The sequence below is a fragment of the Lissotriton vulgaris genome, chromosome 1_2, assembly GCF_964263255.1.
Source record: "Lissotriton vulgaris chromosome 1_2, aLisVul1.2, whole genome shotgun sequence".
NCBI classification, from domain to species: Eukaryota; Metazoa; Chordata; class Amphibia; order Caudata; family Salamandridae; genus Lissotriton; species Lissotriton vulgaris.
Window position 1 is genome coordinate 289979863 of NC_141686.1, and position 19961 is coordinate 289999823.

At 44.7% G+C, this 19961-nt stretch overlaps 1 protein-coding gene across 1 annotated transcript; it reads left to right on the forward strand.

Annotated features, from left to right (window-relative positions):
- The first annotated feature begins 334 nt into the window (after positions 1–334).
- On the forward strand, positions 335–1972 carry LOC147736521 (uncharacterized). The gene has a single exon (XM_086953765.1). It carries the CDS (start codon positions 335–337, stop codon positions 1970–1972), a length of 1638 nt encoding a protein of 545 aa, XP_086809891.1.
- Positions 1973–19961: the final 17989 nt, after the last annotated feature.

The window sequence follows — 19961 nt, forward strand, 5'->3', positions numbered from 1 at the left end:
AACATCACAGTGCCTCAGACACCACTGCCAGGAGATAAGGAAAGACTTGATTGAATAGACAGGGTTTGTTAGATTTCGGGTCTGAGGTCCTGAGCAAAACACTGGACTGAACCCGTTGAGAGCTGGAACTTTTGTTATTGTGCTCTGTTCAGAAAGAAAGACTGACACTTGTGAAAGGCCAGGTTGTACATCGGATTCCTTTGACAACGACGTTTTGTTTCCTTGAGATGAACTATAGGAGTCTGCCTGTGAGACTCTGACGGACACAGGGAGAAGAACCCTCTGGCAGGACGGACTGCTAGACCCGAGTTTAGTTTTGGACTTTTATTTAAGAATGTACCCTTTTAGTCGTATTGTACCTGAAGAAGAGTTTCCAATTGCACCACGATATTTTCCATTTTATGAGCCAATGTTTTCTACTTGGACCACACATGTAAAAGTAGCCTTTGTGTTAGTAATAGCAGTTATATTAGCTATCTTCATGAGTATATTCATATATTTAGAGTATAAGTATCCTATGCAAACTCTGATGCCCTCTACCATTGCCCCGCCTGAACACTTCATGTTCACTTTAGCACCCTACAAAGAAAGGCATCGCCAGACTTATGCAAAGATTGTATTTGTCGAAATGCTCCATCAAACCCATAGCGCTACTAATATCACCGATTGTTGGGTTTGTGGATTCTTGCCATCAGTTATGCATAAACATGACCTGTTCCTCTCACTGCCCTTGTCCTACTTAGGGAGCTGTGAAGCATGGTTTAAAATGTTTTCCGCTATGTATAACCACTATGTAGAAAATCCCAAACAATACATAGAAAAGGACTATGGAATGATCCTAGCTTACATTGAAACCCACCAGGGATTCGACCCAGAGGGAAATGGGGGACAGGGATCATTGGACCCAGAAGCCTGTATGAATTTGTATACAGATAATGAAAATAGTACTTGGTTAAAAGATGAACTTTATGACTTTGCTAACTTTAACGATTCGCAGTTTTTCCAACACTTCGTTGCTAGAAACGTCACCAGTGAGCGTATCGTGCCCGTTCCCATTTTGAATACTTCCTCCGATTTCTGTGTACAAGGAATGGGACATGTGCAAGTTGGTAGTTGTATCTGCAATTATACTTATAGAATGAAAATATTCAGTAGCCCTCCACTGTTAACACCACCAAATGTGTATTTCGTGTGTGGGGAAAACGCTTACACTTGGTTACCTCGGGGCTGGGCAGGTCAGTATTATCTGTCCTTCTTGTACCCCCCTGTATACATAGCACCGTCAGACTACCAAAGAACACACCAACTCATTTGCGCTAGAGCAGTTCCCAATAGGCAGCGGAGACAGCTCGAGATGACTGAGGTTGATCAGACTGACACCTCCCTGCAACAGTTCACAGATTATAGTAAAGGATTGGTCCCTTTCTGGGGACCCATATTCAATAGTAGGGAAATAGGACAATTGTCCAGGATAGTAGAGAATGTCAATAATATCACCACCGATATCATGACCAATATTACAGTAGAGCTTCAGGCCACGAGACTCGTTTCGCTCCAGAACCGGATGGTTCTTGACGTCATCCTGGCTGATCGAGGGGGAGCATGCCGAGTGATCGGCAGCTCCTGCTGTGTGTATATTCCAGACTCCGCCCCCACAGTTCATTTGGCTATCCAAAGGTTGCACCGCATCGCGGCTGAAATGCACACCGAAAATGGGTCCTGGTCACTCTCTGGTTGGTTCTGGGGGCTCTTGTCGACTTGGGGTTGGAGGTTATTGTTGATAGTAGCCGGAGCAGCAGGTATAATTTTTACCTGTTGCCTTTGTGTGCAATGTGCTTCGGCTTGTTGCTCTTATTGTGCCACCAAAGTGACAGCCATGTGTGTCCCTTCCCATGTCCCTACCAAGATTCAGATGCTCCAGCAGGAGATTCATGAGCTGATGGCCACTGATGAGGAAGTCTTCCAGGATTAGTACTTCCATTTTAGTTAGCTACATCACGCTAAAAGGAGGGTTTGAGGAACAAGAATTCGATTTAGGCCTAGTAGAACATGTAGTTACTTTTAGTAATTAGCGCGATGTACCTAGCAGGCTAATGTAGAGACACAAACACCAATCCGCACGCTATATGTAATAACATAGGGATTAGTATAAACAGTGTTACACGTTTCTGCACCTAATTATACTCTGTACTGTTTGGTTTGACCGGCGCCATTTTGTGGCCTGGTTCACTCAAGGGATTAGTGAAAACCTAACATTGCATTTAGCTCAAGCCGTTCTCCTGAGAAACAGTATCACTGTAGCAACCTGCTGCTTCTGCATGTAAGGCCTGTCAAGGTTGTAGGTGAGGGTAGGTTGGATAAGCACATTCCGAGGGGTGCTGTACGGACTCTCTCTGAGTTAGCAGAAGGGAGTTACCCTCACGACCTTGCTATAATGAGATGAGCTAAACCAAGAGCGCTTTGTCTCCCATATATGGTCTTTCCCCTGCACCGACCTGTACCAACTTGTATTTTTCCTTCTTAGGTAACGGTTTCGAAATGTAACAGTATATATGTGATGGGTTGAAAATGTAATTAAACAAATGTAGGAGTAACCACTGAGGGTACTGATTACCTGTACAGTTAGTACGGTATTGAGGTACAAGCCCTGCGACCAAATCTGGGACAATCCTTTGTCCTTAGAAGACCCTCACTCACCAACCTGGTTGGTAACATGCTTCATCATCGGGGTCCCACCAGGATAGCCGAGTGCCATCCAGGTGTGCTGCGACACCTGATTACAGTGGAGCTGGTTATTTTTGTTTATATGTGATATGAATAGGAAAGTGAGGGTAAAAGTTGTCTCAACACTACCCACTCGAAGACTTTATTCTGGAGTGGTTGGACAACCAGTAAAAATATATACCCTGTACATTGACTTACATATTTATATAATTTACTATCAGCCCTTCCCGGCGTTGTCCGGGTAGGCTTTGCGAGGTGAAAGGTACCCACCAGCATTGCGCACCCCGGACAAGGGCAGCTCCTTTCTCTCTCTTACCAATCACGTCTTTTTGCCCACTTCCCCTCAAACTACCTGGCCTTCTGTTCTGAGAGCTTCAGCTTCACCTGTCCCGGCCATCCACCTGCGCACCTACCCCCCCAAACCTCCTGAACCCAGTCACCTCATCCTCACCCCATTACTCGAGTACACTCACCTCAGACTTCCCTCATCTCAGCCCACTCCCATGTGTACCCCATCTCCTCCTCAGCCTATTACATTAACCCATGTCACCTCTTAATCTCTACACCCTCTCAACCCGTCAGTTACACTTGACACCTCAGTCAGACCCCCACCTCATCCTACCCATGTCCTTGCTTTCAGTCTCACGTCTTCAACCTACCAAAAGTGTACCTCTCCTCACCCTACCAGGAACTCCCTTACCTCTCTTCAGTCCCCTTCACCCCTCCGTTCACTCCATACCCTCTCATCATCCTAGCCCGCGCCATCCTCGGGGGCCATCTCAGCCCCACGGCCCCACTGTTGCCGCTGCTCTCTTCACCATGATGGTGGCGGACATTGCACTGAACCGGGTGTCGGTTCCGCGCTCCTCCCCGCGCTCCTGGCCAGACGCCAAACGGCGCGTTACTTTTCCTCCCCACGGCTCCACTGTCACCGCCACTCTCTTCATCATGATGGTGGCGGACATTGCACTGAACAGGGTGTCAGTTCCGTGCTCCTCCCTGCGCTCCTGTCCGGATGCTGAACGCCGCGTTTACGTAACGCCGCGCCCACACGCCATTGCGCCTCTCGCAAGCGTTGTATGCGCCCATGACGCCCGTTCATATCACTGTATGCATACGCCCAAGGACTACTTTTCTCCTAACGTTCTTTCCCCCCTAATGTATATGGTGTGGTGCTGTATTGGGTGTTGTGATTGGTGGTGTACTTCTGGAGTTTACCCGCCTCAAAGGACACAGTTCTCTCTTTATAATAGTAGTATATATATATATATATATATATATATATATATATATATATATATATATATATATATATATATATATATATATATATCAGGAACACTTCAACCTTCACACTTTAAGAAAGGCACTGACTCCGTGAAATTTCGAATTCCAAATACGTTTTATTCACTTGTAGGCTGCTTTGACGTGTTTCGCTGGTTAGCTCCCGCCTTGTTCACTACATCTCTGCATTCTGTGTCTTAATTTATACCCCTATGACATTACATCATGCATGTTTGACTCTTTTTTCATGGTATGATTCAGCTTGTTTTACATTTTTGCTGCCCTGTTGCCATGACTATGCTAGCAACGCTAGGTTTTGGCAGACATAGAAGAGTTCCTAAGGCGTGCACATTCCTATGTAACGTCATCATTGCTAACACGTTTTGCAGTTGCTATAGAAACCTCCCCGCAATGTCAGCCTAGTGATTCCTTCATTTCTAATAACACGCTGGGCATGTGTGGTTCGGCAGTCTCTGTCTGCGGCGGTGTTCTAGCAGTGAGTAATAAAGTGTATGTGTGACAAAAGTATCGGTACTCGGGTTACGCGCTGTTGCTTCGCATTTCTGTCCGGTCGAGTGTTCGTCACTGTTCTCTAAGACCTCTGGGGTGGAGTGATTACGTGAGTAACTAGCGAGTGAGTTAGGTGGGCCCTTGTCTAAGGGTTGTACTGGTTCGTCATGTCACAGGCCCAAATTAATACGGAGGCCCTGGGATAGTACCCGTGTGTGTTGAATAGCCTAACTATGTGTATCGCATGTCAGTAGTGCTAGGCTATTGTCTAAAAACCGCAGGCGCCTAAACCCTCTTCTCCAAGTGGACAAAGAAGGGAAACCTGATAGTTGTGGTATCGTGCCTAAGTGAAGGTGCGCTGTGTACATAGCCACAAATGTTGAACTCCACCTGTCTGTCACATGGAATCTTTCTAAACACTCCCATTTCAAATATGCATACAAATATACACGTTTTTTCTTCCTTGAGAGTTTACCATAATACAACCTCGAGAATAAAGTTATACAATGAAAACACACACATATTGCAAAAAATAATGAGACGACATGCCTGTCACAACTAGCTTACACTACCAATAGAAAAACTACAGAGTCTAGGGGTGGTAATTGTGCTCATATGTACAAAGTGGTGTGAGGTTAAAAAGCGAACAGCAGATGTTTTCTAGAATGAAGAAAGGGAACTGGGGAGAGGATAGCGATTATAGTAGTTGGTTCTACTGTGACTTACAAATGTACGCTAAGAGCCTCATCTGCATTGAGGCCGTTAGGTATCTTGGAGTTCAAGAGGATTATGTATCTTGATTCCAATCTCCTAAGAGTTTGGAGACGGTTTCCCCCCTGGTGTTTTTAGGGACACTATCGATGACAAAGTACAACAGTACCTGAATGTCACCTGCATGTACCTTATTGATGTGTCTGGCCACAGGATAGGCCGGGTCATCATTTGTTACCGCTCGGAGGTGCTGTAGAACTCTAACATGTACTGTGTGAATTGTACTCCCCACGTACCGTTTCCCACAGATACAAACCAAAACGTATACTGCGTATTCCGTTTTACAGGTGTATTTGTCTGTGATGGAATATGGTTTTTTTCTGAAAGGCACATCTACTTTATTTGTGTTCATACCATGCTTGCACGCCTTACATTTAATACATTTCTTGAAGCCCTTTTGGTTTGTAAGCCAATCTGCTGGCTTTTTCAGGATTGGGGCATTGCAGACCAGATGATTTCTCATTGATTTGGCTTTCCTAAAGGTAATGGAGGGTCTTTTCCCACACATTTCCCCGATGGCAGGATCATTTCTTACCAACGGACAGTATTTTCCTCACCTGGGTGTGGTAGGCATTGAAACCTGTGATAAGTCTGGGAGGTTCCCTGGTAGGTGTTTGTGTGACAGGGGCTTGTTTCAGGGTAAACAGAAGCTCTTTTCTGTTTAATGTTCTGCATTTGGTATCTGCTTTCTTGCAAGTTTTTTTGCTGTACCCTCTTTTTTCCAATCTGGAAAACAGATTTTCTTTTGCCTCAGTGAGCCCTGTTTTGGTACTGCAATTTCTGGTCATGCGTAGGCATTCTGCATACGGTATGGATTCTTTAAGATTGTGCCGGTGGAAACTTTGTGCGTGTAGCACTGAGTTTCCTGCAGTGGGCTTACGGTAGGTTCTGGTTTGAATTTTATTGTGTTCAGTGTACATTTTTGGTTAATGTGGCTGCATGTTTGACTCCTAGTACCTGTTCCTCCCACCAGCCCATGTGTAAATTCGCATAGCTGGGAGAGAAACAGGTACCCATAGCTGATCCTTGTAGTTGTTTATAGTGGAGTCTATTAAAGAGGAAGGTGTTGTTAGTCAGGCACCATTCTGTAATTTCTAATAACATTTTGGTGTGGTTGTACAATGTTATAGGTCTCTGCCCCAGAAAATGGTTGACGGCTCGTAGCCCGTCATGGTGTCTGATACTGGTATACAGAGACTGCACATCTAAAGTCATAAATACATAGTCAGTTTCCCATTTTACATTGAAGATTTTACGTAAAAAGTCTCCAGTGTCTTTTATGTATGCTGGAAGTCGTGATACAAATGGTTGCAAGAAATGGTCAATAAAGATGCTAGTGCTTTCAAAGAGGCCACCTATAGCTGCAATGATGGGTCTTCCCGGTGGCTCTTTGTCGTTCTTGTGTATCTTGGGGATAAGGTACAGCTGAGGGGACACCGGGTAGTCTGTTTTCAAAAATTCAAACTCCTGTTTGCTCAGAAGTCCCATTCCTTTCCATTTATACAGTGCATTGGTGTATTTCGCCTGTATCCCAACAATGTGCGAGGGACTGATCCTTGAATAGCACTCATGGTATTGTAATTGTAACATGGCCTCCTTGTTGTACATTTCCAGTGGCCAAAGTACAATGTTTCCCCCTTTATCGGACCACCTTATCACGATGTCAGATCTTGCTTTGATTTTGTCCATCAGTTTGTTATACATGAGGTCTTTGTTTTGGTAATTTTTGAAGAACTCACTGGAGCTGCGCATTGACAGATCTTTCAAGTCTTTAATCACACAGTCTGTAAATAGGTCTAGTCCGTCTTTAGGCATAGTTGGCATAAAAACAGAACGTGGTTTGAAGTTAGTTTTCACAGTTTTATAAATGTCTATATCTGCCAAAATTGCCGCCGTTCCCGATGATACCAACTCACTCTCATTGTTTTGTTCCAAATCTATCATGTCTCTAAGAGCGTTCATGTTTGCTACACTCAATCCTGGGTCATCTTGAGTGTTGGATTGCATGTCAGAGACTTGGTTGGTGGTGTTGATGAAATGCTTTTGTAGCTTTAATTTGCGCATATACTGGAAGAAATCAATTCTGGTTTGCGCGCAATCAAAGTTAGTGTAAGAACAGAAAGTCAAACCCAAAGATAAAATTTCAAGTTCTTTTTGTGATAGTTCCATATTTGAAAGGTTGATTACTGTGTTGTCTGTGTCATTTTTGGTTTCTGACATTATTGTCGTTTGTTCTTTCTGTATTGCTTTTTTGTTGTTTTTGCCGTTTCTTTTCCCCCACCGTCTGTCTTTTCTGCGGCGGCTTTTAGTTTTTGCTGTGGGTCCTGGTTTGTATTTGGTTTGCTCCACTGTTGGCGCGGTATCCTGGGTCTTAGGGTGGTGAGGCGCTGCATCCGTAAAAAAGCCAGCTCCTGTGCTGGTGTTGGTACAGCTCCTGTAGCTCCTATGCCATTATTGCTTTCATTTTCTGACTCGTAGTCTGTGCTTAAGTCGGGTTCGCTCTGCTCTCCAGGGACCCCTGTGTTGGTTGTGGCATTTGCTATGGGCTGGCGCCTAACTTGGTCATATTTTCTGGCAAAAGTGTAGATTCTGCCTGTCATGTAGTCCTTTCTATCCCTATATATATATAAAATATTTACCCCCAATTCCTTAGATCCCAAAGAAATACCGCACTCACAGGGGGCGCTTGCCAAAAGTAGTAAGTTCATTCTGTGAATGCCAAAAGTAGTAAGTTCATTCTTTGAATTTCAAAAGTAGTAAGTACATTCTGTGAATACCAAAATAGTAGTAAGTTTAGGATTGAGTCTTAAGTTCATTCTGTGAATCGGGCCCCATGACTCCGCAATGCCATTATAACGCATGGCATTACATTTTATATGCTTTTACCACGCATACATTTACAACGAAATTCGTTGTAAATGCATGAATGGTAAAAGCATGTTTTTTGTTTAATGTTTGGATAAGATAAGTATGGGTATAGGGGTATATGTTTTGGGGTACTGAGGTATATGTTTTGGGGTGTTTGTGTATTTTAAGGGTTCAGATATAGTTTTGGGTTATGGGGTACAGGGGTAGTTTTAGGGTAGGTATGGGTTTTGGGGTACCGGGTATTTTTAGGGTTCAGGGCTAGGTTTGGGTTTTGGGGTATTTTTAGGGTTCAGGGGTAGGTTTGGGTTTTGGGGTACAGGGGTATTTTAAGGGTTCAGGGCTAGGTTTGGGTTTTGGGGTACAGGGGTATTTTTAGGGTTTAGGGCTAGGTTTGGGTATAAGGTACAGGGGTATTTTAGGGTTCAGGGGTAGGTTTGGGTTTTGGGGTACAGGGTTATTTTTATGGTTCAGGGCTAGGTTTGGGATTTGGGGTACAGGGGTATTTTTAGTATTCAGGGGTAGGTTTGGGTTTTGGGTTACAGTAGTAGTTTTAGGGTTCAGGGCTAGGTTTGGGTTTTGGGGTACAGGGGTATTTTTAGGGTTCAGGGGTAGGTTTGGGTTTTGAGGTACAGGGTATTTTTAGGGTTTAGGGATAGGTTTGGGTTTTGGGGTACATGTGTATTTTTAGGGTTCAGGGGTAGGTTTGGGTTTTGAACTACAGGGATATTTTTAGGGTTTAGGGATAGGTTTGGGTTTTGGGGTACAGAGTATATTTATAGGGGTTAAGATGGGTTAGTTATTAAGGGTGTTGGGGTATTTTAAGGAGTAAGGATGGGTTATGATTATGGGGTGCAGGGATATTTAAAGGGAGCAGGGTGGGATTAGCACACGATATAAGACATGGCATGAAGGGCGCCCCCAGCGTTTGTCACGCCCCCAGCACACGCTCACAGCACAACGCAGAAACGCCCACAAGGGACTACTTTGCTGGCACGGTTCTTTTACCTTTTAAATGTATATGGTGGGCGTCTGCATAGCCTATGTCCTTCTGCTGCAACTGCCCTTTCCAACGCTGTATTGGGTGTTTGTGATTGGTGCTGTGGTTCCTGAGATTACCCACCTCAAAGGTTTGGGCTCTCTCTTTATTATATTAGTATGGATAGTTTCTGTATAATATGTAAAGCGCTCTGAGATCCTAAATTAGAATTAATAGAAATGTTAAAGAAATTAAATAATTGCATTTGTAAGTGTTATTTACATTATTTTTAGTGCAATTTCTCGAACAGGCAGACACATCTGGCATTCTTACAGTACATGAGCAGCTCTTACATTCAGGGCTTGAACAAAATCTAAAACCTGCCTCCAGATAATAGTGTCTCCTAAGTTGTTGTGAAGTGGCACCGTGAGACCCTTGTGCTGCCTTTATCCTCAGGGCTCTCAATCATTCCCAGACCCAGTCCCATGGAGCAATTAATTTCACTATATGTACCATGCCAGAGTCGTATGTTGTTTGAAAATAAAACTGCAGAAACACCTCATATGGAAAAAGCTAATACTCATAAGGAATGTAGGACGAGGTAAAGCATGTGAATGTAAAGAGGGACTGCTTTGCTGACATGGATTGCCTTAGGGTTTTTGCAGTCATTGTTGAGAAATCGATGAATACTTTTGTCTTTGAAGTTAAAACAAGAATGCAGGAAGACACATCAAAGTCAGTTTTTCTGGCCGGTCCTCTTATGGCCCTGGTAGGGTAGTAGGTGTCCTGGAGCTGCACAGTCTCATGAGACTTCCCAGTGCATTGAGAGTGGGATGGGGTACAAGGAGTGCTAACAGAGTCAGCAGAGTTGAGAGAGTGTCAGTGTTGAGAAGTTCAGGGGGAGGATGTCAAACGTTCTGAGAAAAGGGGTCTTTTCCCTTTTTGCTCCAGTAGTCTTGCATTCATTTGGACCCAACCAACCCCATCTCCTTCTTGCCAAGACTGGGAGCTTTAGGCTTGTCTTTGATCCAACATAAAAGAAAACCACATAGGTCCTGTATAACATGTAGCGCCAGATGATGTGGATACTGTGAAGGACTATGGAGTGGAAGGCAGGGATTGGTCAGAGTAGGGGGCTGTCTCTTTTCTGTCTCCTTTCTGGCCTCTTCAGTACATTTTACCTCAAGCTGTGTGGGGCTCTCATCTTTGTGCAGTGACCCTCGCAGCTATCAGACAGGACAGTTCTAGTCTTTGAAGTTTTCACATTGTTGCATCCCATTTATGCACATTCGATTTGTGTTGAATTGTTTGTCACAGTGTTTATTTCTTACTGCTGCCCAACACTACCATGAATGTCTGTGAAAGAGACTTGATTTTCTGTTTCAATATCCTCAGGTAATTAGATAGAATGCAAGCCTTGCCAACCAAGTCATTCTGAACTTACTTTAACACAAGGGTCCTTTCATAATGCAAGTGTCTTTGTGTGGTGTTCATTCTGCAGGATACGTCCAATGACCTTCTTCTGTTGGAGTCCCAGTGCTTAAAGAGGTTTATTTTTCCTGTAGTGTCGTGACGCCCACAAGGATCACAGGACACGGTGACTTCGTTTTCAGGTATCTTTATTCTTGCCTTCAATGTACAGCTTATCCTTGCGTCCTGCCTCTCGTCCCCCTGGTCCCCTGAATGTCCCGCCCTGCTCCCCTGACCGGAAGTGGTGTCCGGTGTCCTCCTTACCACACCTCTGACCCCAGGGTCCTAGTGCCCACTGTCTGGGCATGACATCTCCCACCTTGTTGCAAACAAACATTTTCTGTGACGCGGCCTGTGGACACTGGTAGAGAAGTACTGAGAGAGAGAGAGAGAGAGAGAGAGAGAGAGAGATCCTCACAGGTCGTCGTCAAATTACATCTCTTCAATCAGTCTCTGTGGTTTCTATCATTCCCTTCTAGGCCGTGTTTCCCCGTTGTTCACTTGTGCATCTTCTTCCTGCTTAACAGCCTCCAGCACTGGTGCCTGCTGTTCTTCTTTTTTTGTCTTCAGTTCTTTGAAGTGCGAGCTGTTTCTTGTGATGTGATACCACCCTGCGGATGCTGTTATCATAGGTCCTCTCATTTCCGTCACCGTCAGAGTATCTTTTGAGAACGCACTGTCTGATTTCCTCTGCTGTCTTTGCTGCACCACCACTGTGTCTGCTTCTTTTAGTTTTGCTTTAGTGGCATGCCTCCTTTAATCGGCGTATGCCTTCATCGTTGCTTTTGCTTCTACATCTTTGGCAACTATGTTGCTTCGCTCCACACTTGTCGTCATGTCCATCTGCGGTAGCCGTGTCCTGCTCGAGCGTCCAAGCACGAGCTCGGCCAGGCACCGGCATGTAGAGCTGTGAAGAGTGTTCCTGTAGTCCCTTAGTATCTGGCATAGGGCCAGCACTATCGATTTCTGCGTTATCTACGCTCGCTGTACCGCCTTCTTAATTGTTCCCATGAACCTTTCTGCCATCCCATTCGCTTGTGGCCACAAAGGTGTTATTTTCCGATGTGAGGAAATATAAATTTTATGGTCAAGAAATGTTCCCTACCGTGTACCCCACCGTCTCCATGTACGAGATTAAAGTGCATGTAACTTCCCTCCTGTGTCAGCTATGAAGACGCAAATACATTTGCGTCCAACGTTAACATGTCCTCTTCCAGATCCACCATGAATGGATTGGATATTCAGTTCCTAAATATGCCTTGCCACCGTCTTTGTATGGTGCACTTTTCTGTATTTCTGGCTCTGTGCGAGCTAGGCCCTGTTTTTTGCCATCAAGCCTCTTTTAATAATCATCTCTGCCTCCTGAACTGCAACGTGGGATGCCCCCCTTCATGAACTCTGTCCTACTCCCTGCGAGGCGAGCGGAGCCTGGCTCGGCCTGCTCGCCTGCCAAAGACAGTATTTTACCTTCACCTTATCAGTATAGCCAAGCTTAGCTTCCCGAAAACACATTCCAGTCCAGCAGAATAGTTAAACAATCCCTCAGCTGTAGAGCAAAGGGCCCGGCCTCTCTGTCTCCATGCAAGTAATTCATGTCTTCGTTACCATGGTAGGCCCATGGCCCCCTCGCTTTACCCACAGACACGTAGGCGCATATACACGCACTCATAGTCAGTATAGGATAGCTTCTGCCCAAGAAACCTTTCCTTCTAGATAATATTGTCCCCAAACATCAGATATCAGATATGATATAGGAACGAGTTGATCTGACATGCCAGACTTCTGTCTCTTTCCTCTAGTGTAAATGTCAAGTCCCCTTGCACCCTCCAGTTTTCACGTCAGTCACACGTCATGTAGCTGCGCGCGCATCCAGACCTTAGATTCCTGCTGACACTGCAAGATTCAGTCATAGAGCCACCCACTTGTGACACATTCACATGACGTTTCTAGAACACACCTCTGTGCACGCCTAGTTCACGCCTTCTGATTACGTATTGCTAATACGTGTGTATCCTTATCTCGTTTCTCTCAGCTGTTACGCCTTCTGCATTGACTTCTATTGTGTATATTAAGTATAAAAGAAATGTAATGTCAATAAAATATGCTCTATCCCTTCCTGCACCCCTGTGGTGGCAGGAACCCGATATCCAGTCACTGACCCATTCCTTTTTAAGGAATAAAACCCCTAAGAACTCTAGCACCACGGACTCTGCGTCTTTCTTTCCGATTGAGTTATTTTTGTTTAAGTACTTACCTGCATAGAAATTAGGACGGTAAATCAAATATTTACCACATTAATTTGGCGCCCGAATAGGCACCCCTCCCCCACCTCACGCGCCGGTAGGTGCGTTGCAGCCTTGGCCCCCTGCCACGGTCCGAAGGACAAGTTACGCGTACCCGCAGGATTTCCTGTATCTCCCTCTGGCTTACGGAGGTGACGGAGACTGCGATCAGCACCCAGACGAGGCGGTGAGGAGTGCGGAGGATCCCGACCAGAGCCCAGCCGAAAGAAGCAAGGTCCGAGGTGTCAAGAGGCCCACCAGTTCCGAAGTTCCGAAGTATTCACGTGTCGAGTCGAGTCCAGTCCGAGCCAGTCCAGTCGAGTTTTCCGAGGCCTTCTGTTTCCGTGCTTCCCGGTGAGTACCGTTGCTGGGGACGCATCTAGACGGGTACATTATTATGTATCCGGTAAAGACGGGTTTGGGTACACAAACGCGGTCTGCACTGTTTTAGACAGTGTATCTGTACTGTTTAGCAGTATATCTAGTATTATAGTTCTTGCACTGGTTTTAGACAGTGTATCTGTGCTGTTTAGCAGTACATCCAGTATAAAGAGTTTCTGCACTGTTTTAGACAGTGTATCTGTGCTGTTTAGCAGCATATCTAGAATTAAGGGTAGATCATATGTGTCAAAATGTTTTATGTGATGTGATTAATGTCGTGGTATGAGTGACTGTTTGATGTACATTACTGTGTTTTTGTGTAACTAGCTGTGTTCAAAGGTAAGTGACAAGTACCGAGTACCCAGCACTAAGTAACAAGATGCCGCTGTTCAATAAGTTAAGACAGATAGGAACTAGGAAAGGGATACTAGAGGAAGAAATTCCTATCCCCCCTAGGGACACTCCCGGAAACTTTATGTACCACAAACATGGCTTAGATGCCATACTGTATCTAGATTTATGGGCCGATTACACAAAGCACCTAGAAGAGAAACACCGATGGCCCGTTACAGGAACATGGGATGCCGAGTGCATCATGAGAGTAGAGGAAGCGTTATGGAAAAAGAAAGCCAGACAATCCCAGAAAGATGCCATAGAATTTTGGCGTAAAGAGTCACATAAACGTGCCGAAAAAGCACTCCGAAAAGAAGACAGACATAGAGAAGAGTCGGATAAAGTCCGAGAAAACGAATTAGTTAATGAGGGTATCCGAGTAAAGGCAGAACAAGTAGACCGTATGCGTAATAACCTTGTAAATGGCATGTACTTAGTGACCGAGGGTTCGCCTGAGGCCACTTCCGAAATACCAAAAGATCTGCCGTCACCATTGGTTCCAATTAAAGTAAATCACAAGACTACCAAAGACATATTCCTTTCTTCCTATCTAAACGATGTAGCTCCCGCCTATACAAATCCACGTGCCCACGCACCGCCTACTGACGGTGACGGTAGTGGCAACCCACCCCAAGACAATGCCCAGCCTGTACCGCAACAGAGTACACCCGTCCGGAATCCTGTTCCACATGTTCCACCTGTTCCTCCACCACTTCCTAAACCCAAGATAAATACTCTGAATCCGTTTGGACCTGACCCTGGAAAGACACCAGTTCAGTTACTTACACAGTCCCCACAGACAAGTCGTACTCAAGCCTCCGCCTCTGGAGGTGCGACAGCAGATTTCCAGACCCCGCCAGCATCACATAGATTAAATCTTAGAGACCTACTGAAGCAACCTACGCTCCAATCACCCCGCCTCGATATACTCAAAGAACCCCTTCCGGTTTGCAGATATGATCCAGTACCCGGTAAAGACGATAGAATGCTGATAGCATCACTACGCTTACGACAAGCTACAGATTACCTAGTGTTATTCCCAGGAATGACTGACCACCTAGATAGAATATATCATTTTGTCCAGACTGGGGACCAGCCTGAAAGTATTAAAGACGCCATGGCACACCAGAAAGTTGACACTCAAGCATATATACTACGTTTTTTCATAAATTGCCTAATAAGAGACCGAGACAGGCCTGGGGTAGACCAGGAAGAGATGGAAGCATTAAACCGATGGGGTCAAAATATAGCCGAAGGAAAGCATGATAAAATGAATTGTATAGCAAGCATGTACAAGAAAATAAGAAAGGAAGTAATAGAAATACACAGAAAAGAACAAGAAAAAGAAAATGACAAGTCCTCCGAGGAGGACGACCCTGAAGAATCAGAAACAACTAGAGAAATAATAGCGTACGTAGGTAAAGGAAAGTACCTTAGGAAAGGCATTCGTCCAGAAAGCAAGAGAGTTTTTCTCTCTGGCATGAAAACGAGTTCTCCCGAACATCTGTTCCAAGATACTGATAAAAGACTTCAAGACCGAATGGGATATCATGTACTCAATTCTATGGACGAACAAGAACTAGCCCGGTCAGCAGTACTATGGGCTGACAATCCTAGCATATACAATGATGATACAGTAGCACAGACATTTCTAAACCTTTCCCCAGACGAGCAGAAGTTAGCTAGTGTATATATGATTCAGCATCTTCTCACGTTATACAGGAACAAACATTCCGATCCAGGCCCCTTACCTGATACATTAGAAGCACTACTTATGAATAGATGGGGAGGCCTAAGTACCAGGTTAATCCAAATAATTCTAGAGCAACGACACAGATATAACGCTTTCTTAGGCCCTCAACATGTTTCAGCTCCGCCCCCAGAAAGAAAAATGTTTCATCTGGAACATTTAGACAGACAGAATCCTTTACGAGAAGTACACCCAGTTATGGGTACCGATAATACTCTGAAACGCGTGTATGTATACACACCCTTGACAAAGTTAGAATTGTTAGAAATGAAGAAACTAGTACCTTGTCACGATAAAGACCCTGCAGGTTTTCACCGAGAACTTAAAGACATGTTACTAATGGGAGATTACACGTATACGGATATTATGAAATTGTTAAAAGTACTGTTGCCCACGGGCATTTACGAGAAACTCAAAGAAAAGGAATGGGAGGTGGGAGAGAAAAAGATAATTTGGACTGAAATAGAAGACGAAGAAAAAACTCGTACTCCAGGGCTAGGCCTTGGGGATAAAGCTAAAGCATTACCAGGTTTAATAGTACAAGTTCTGCCAAGATTATTGACAACTAAAAAGGAAGACTGGGACGCGATCTCAGCATGTAAACAGAAACACGATGAAGATACTAGCGACTTCTATTCAAGATTCGAGAAATGTTTCATTATTAATAGTGGCCTGAAACCAGGTAGCGAGTCATACTCACACCTTTTTGTAACAAAGTTAGTCGAGAATTCCCTGACACCAGTTAAGAACCATGTATATAAAGTTGAAAGTACATGGCAAGCAAATACGCCATCCCAGATGTTACAAATGTTACAATATCACCAGAATAGAATTAGGGAAGAACAAGATCATGAACAAAGACGTATGAAAGACACGAAAATGAAAATGTTAGTAGCTCAGTCGGTTCCAGCCGACGGTCAGAAAAAGGGTACAACACAGACAAGTAATTCAGCAGCTCCCGTTAAAGGGACATGCAACTATTGTAAACAGCCAGGCCACTACGTAAATGAATGTGCAGTTCTGAAACACAATATAGCAACCGGTAAAACTAAAGAAAGACCGCGTCAGCCTAGACAAGATCAGGTCCAGCAACAGACTTCACAGAATATACAGCCTACGCATGCTCCACCACATACAGTACAGACCGTAGCGGTATCACAGCCCATTGCCGCGACACAGCAAGTCTCACAACAGATGTACCAGTATGCCCAATCTGATTACCCCGATTATCAGCGATATACATGAAACAGCCTAGAGAGGGAGGTTGGCTTGCCTCTTATTGAGATTCCTGTAGATCAAGAGGGTCCTTACGTACACAGTCAAGTATTAGGAAAAGACAGAAAGTTTTTGATAGACACAGGGGCAAGTCGCACCACAATCAGTCACAATGAAGTTCCAGGGGCACCCCTCTCAGGCTCACAGAATGTTTCCCTTGGTTTTTCAGGACAGCCTATTGTAAATGAAGTATCAGAACCTGTCCCCCTAGCAGTAGGTCCATTATCACGCGTTACAGACCTGTTACTCACAAAACCATGTCCAGAAAACTTGTTAGGAATCAAGACGCTGAAGGCTCTAGGAGCTGTGATATGTTGTTCCCCGGAAGGAGTTAGACTCTTTCTTCGTGACTTTAAGGGTCACTATGTATTACGAGATTTTGATGTCAGATTGAAAAATGTACCGAAACACCTGTGGGCACAAGGCCCAACTGATGTAGGTTGTATGCACATTACACCATACCGTGTCACACTCAAACCAGGAGTTGTCTTACCCCGAATTCGACAATACAAGTTACCACCTGATGCTGTAGTGGCTTTACTGGAAATCATTGAAGAGCTCATTGCCCAAGGAGTGGTCGTAGAGACCAACTCCAATATCTGTAATTCTCCTATCATTCCGATTCTTAAACGTACTGATCCCAATGCACCGCCTGTATATCGGCTGGTGATTGATTTACGAGAGCTGAATAAATGCATTGTACCGCAGTATCCTGTGGTTCCTGACATATCATCCTTATTGACTGCTATTGATTCAGAAGCAACGTTCTTTACTGTAATTGACCTCAAGAACGCCTTCTTCAGTGTACCTATTGATCCAGAGAGCCAATATCTCTTCGGATTCAGTTTAAATGGACGAAGTTTCAAATTTTCACGCGCACCTCAAGGATTCACAGAAAGCCCCAGCATCTATAGCCAAGCACTGAAAAGACAACTTGATAGTATCCAAATGCCAGTTAATACTGCCCTATTGCAATACGTCGATGATCTGCTGATCACCGCACGAAGTGAACCCGAATGTGAACAAGCATCACTGACAGTTTTACATTTTCTGGCTGACAAGGGACACAAGGTGTCTCCTTCGAAGCTACAATTCTGTGTTCAGCAAGTGGTGTACCTTGGGCACTTGCTGTCCAAAGTGGGGAGACAGCTCACACCTGATCGCATTCAGTTAATTGTAAATATGCCACAGCCCCAGACACAAAAGGAAGTGCGGGCCTTTATAGGCCTCACCTCGTACTGCAGACAATGGATTCCTCAGTATGCGTTTCTAGCTAAACCACTGATACAATTGACAACACAAGAGGCAGCGACTTCGACTGTCCTCCCTTGGACTCAGGAACATACACAGGCTTTTGAGACATTAAAGAAAGCTTTATGCCAAGCACCAGTTTTAGCGACACCATGTTACAGCAAACCTTTTACACTTTTTGTTACAGAACGTGATGGTACAGCGTTGTCTGTTCTCACGCAAGATCAAGCAGGTTCACATAAGCCTTGCGCTTATTTTTCAAGTACACTAGATCCAGTAGCCCAGGCACTCCCTGCGTGCTTAAAGTCAGTCGCAGCGACAGCCCTAGCAATCAGACAGAGCGATTCAATAGTGTTAGGACATCAATTGACAGTACAAGTTCCACATTCTGTAGAAATCCTTCTAAACCGAACCCAGACTCAGCACTTGACCATAGCACGACTGACAGGTTATGAATTGACACTATTCCAGCCACACATAGAAATCAGACGCTGTAACATTCTCAATCCTGCAACACTGTTACCTTCGGTTATGCCAGATTCAGCCCCGCATGATTGTATAGAGATCATTAATGCAGTAACAAAGCCCCGACGAGACTTAACAGACGTTCCATTGACAAATCCAGACCTGACACTTTATGTGGATGGTTCATGTATGAGAACAAGTACAGGAGAATTAGTGGCCGCGTATGCCGTGACCACTGAAACTAAAATCAAAGAAACACATCGCATCGATACACTGTCTGCTCAAGCAGCAGAGCTCATCGCTCTGACCCGAGCCTGTATACTAGCAAAGAACAGAAATGTCAACATATACACAGATTCACGTTATGCTTTCGGAGTCATACACGACTTCGGAATGTTATGGCAAGAACGAGGTTTCTTGACCTCTCACGGTGCCAAGATCCAACATGGTCCGTTCATTCAAGCACTACTAGAAGCAATACATTTGCCTTCAGGCATATCCATCATGAAGTGTAAAGCACACACCAAAGTTACAGATTCTATTTCCCAGGGTAACGACCTGGCAGACCAAACAGCAAAACATACAGCATTGACTCACACGCAAACAACTGATGTGACAAAGACAATAGTACCGACACATAGTATGACAGTCAGGGATCCCTCACTAGATGTAATAGACATTCAGACACATGCGACTCCAGACGAAATCAAGAAATGGATCGAACAAGGAGGGGTCCAGACAGATCAGGGATGGATGACGAAGGGAAAATCTATATGGTTACTCCCCGACTCTATGGTTCAAGTCATAATAAATACAGCACATAGTCCAGCCCACCTGGGAGAAAAAGCCATGTTAGACAGTTTACAGAATCTCTGGTACAACAAACATTTACGAGCAGCAGCAAAACAGAAAGTGCGTACTTGCATGATCTGTTGTCAGTTCAATCCAGGTAAAAGCGTCCCTGTAGAGCAGGTGGATTTCATCCTCCTGATCACCCTTTTGAAGTCCTCCAGATGGATTATATCCAGATGGAACGTTGTCGAGGATTCAAGTACGTCCTCGTAGTTGTTTGTGCACTTTCCCGTTGGACAGAAGCATACCCAGTCTCAGATTACACTGCCCCGACCACTGCCAAGCAGCTGGTTCGAGAATTCTTCCCACGGTACGGCTTGCCTCGTATCGTGTACTCAGATAACGGACAGCCATTCTCATCCGAGCTTATGAAGCAGGTTTCACTCCTGCTAGGATACCAGTGGAAGTTCCATTGCGTCCGACATCCCGAGGCCGCTGGCCTTGTAGAGAGACACAATCAGACACTAAAAACTCGCCTCTCCAAAATATGTAAAGAGAAAGGAGTCGACTGGATAGTCGCTCTGCCAGTTGCATTGTTCTACATGAGGATGGTCCCACATTCTAGATCAGGACTAGCCCCGTATGAAGTGGTCTTTGGCCGACCACCGAATATGTGGGGGACGCCCATGCCTAAGAAAATAACCGATGTCGATTGTAACATGTTGACAGATTACCTTGCCTCCTTGATGTCTGCACTCCAATCATGTCG

What these genes read in the sequence shown, in the direction of transcription:
- LOC147736521 (XM_086953765.1), top strand. Translation starts at nt 335, where the DNA reads ATGTACCCTTTTAGTCGTATTGTACCTGAAGAAGAGTTTCCAATTGCA.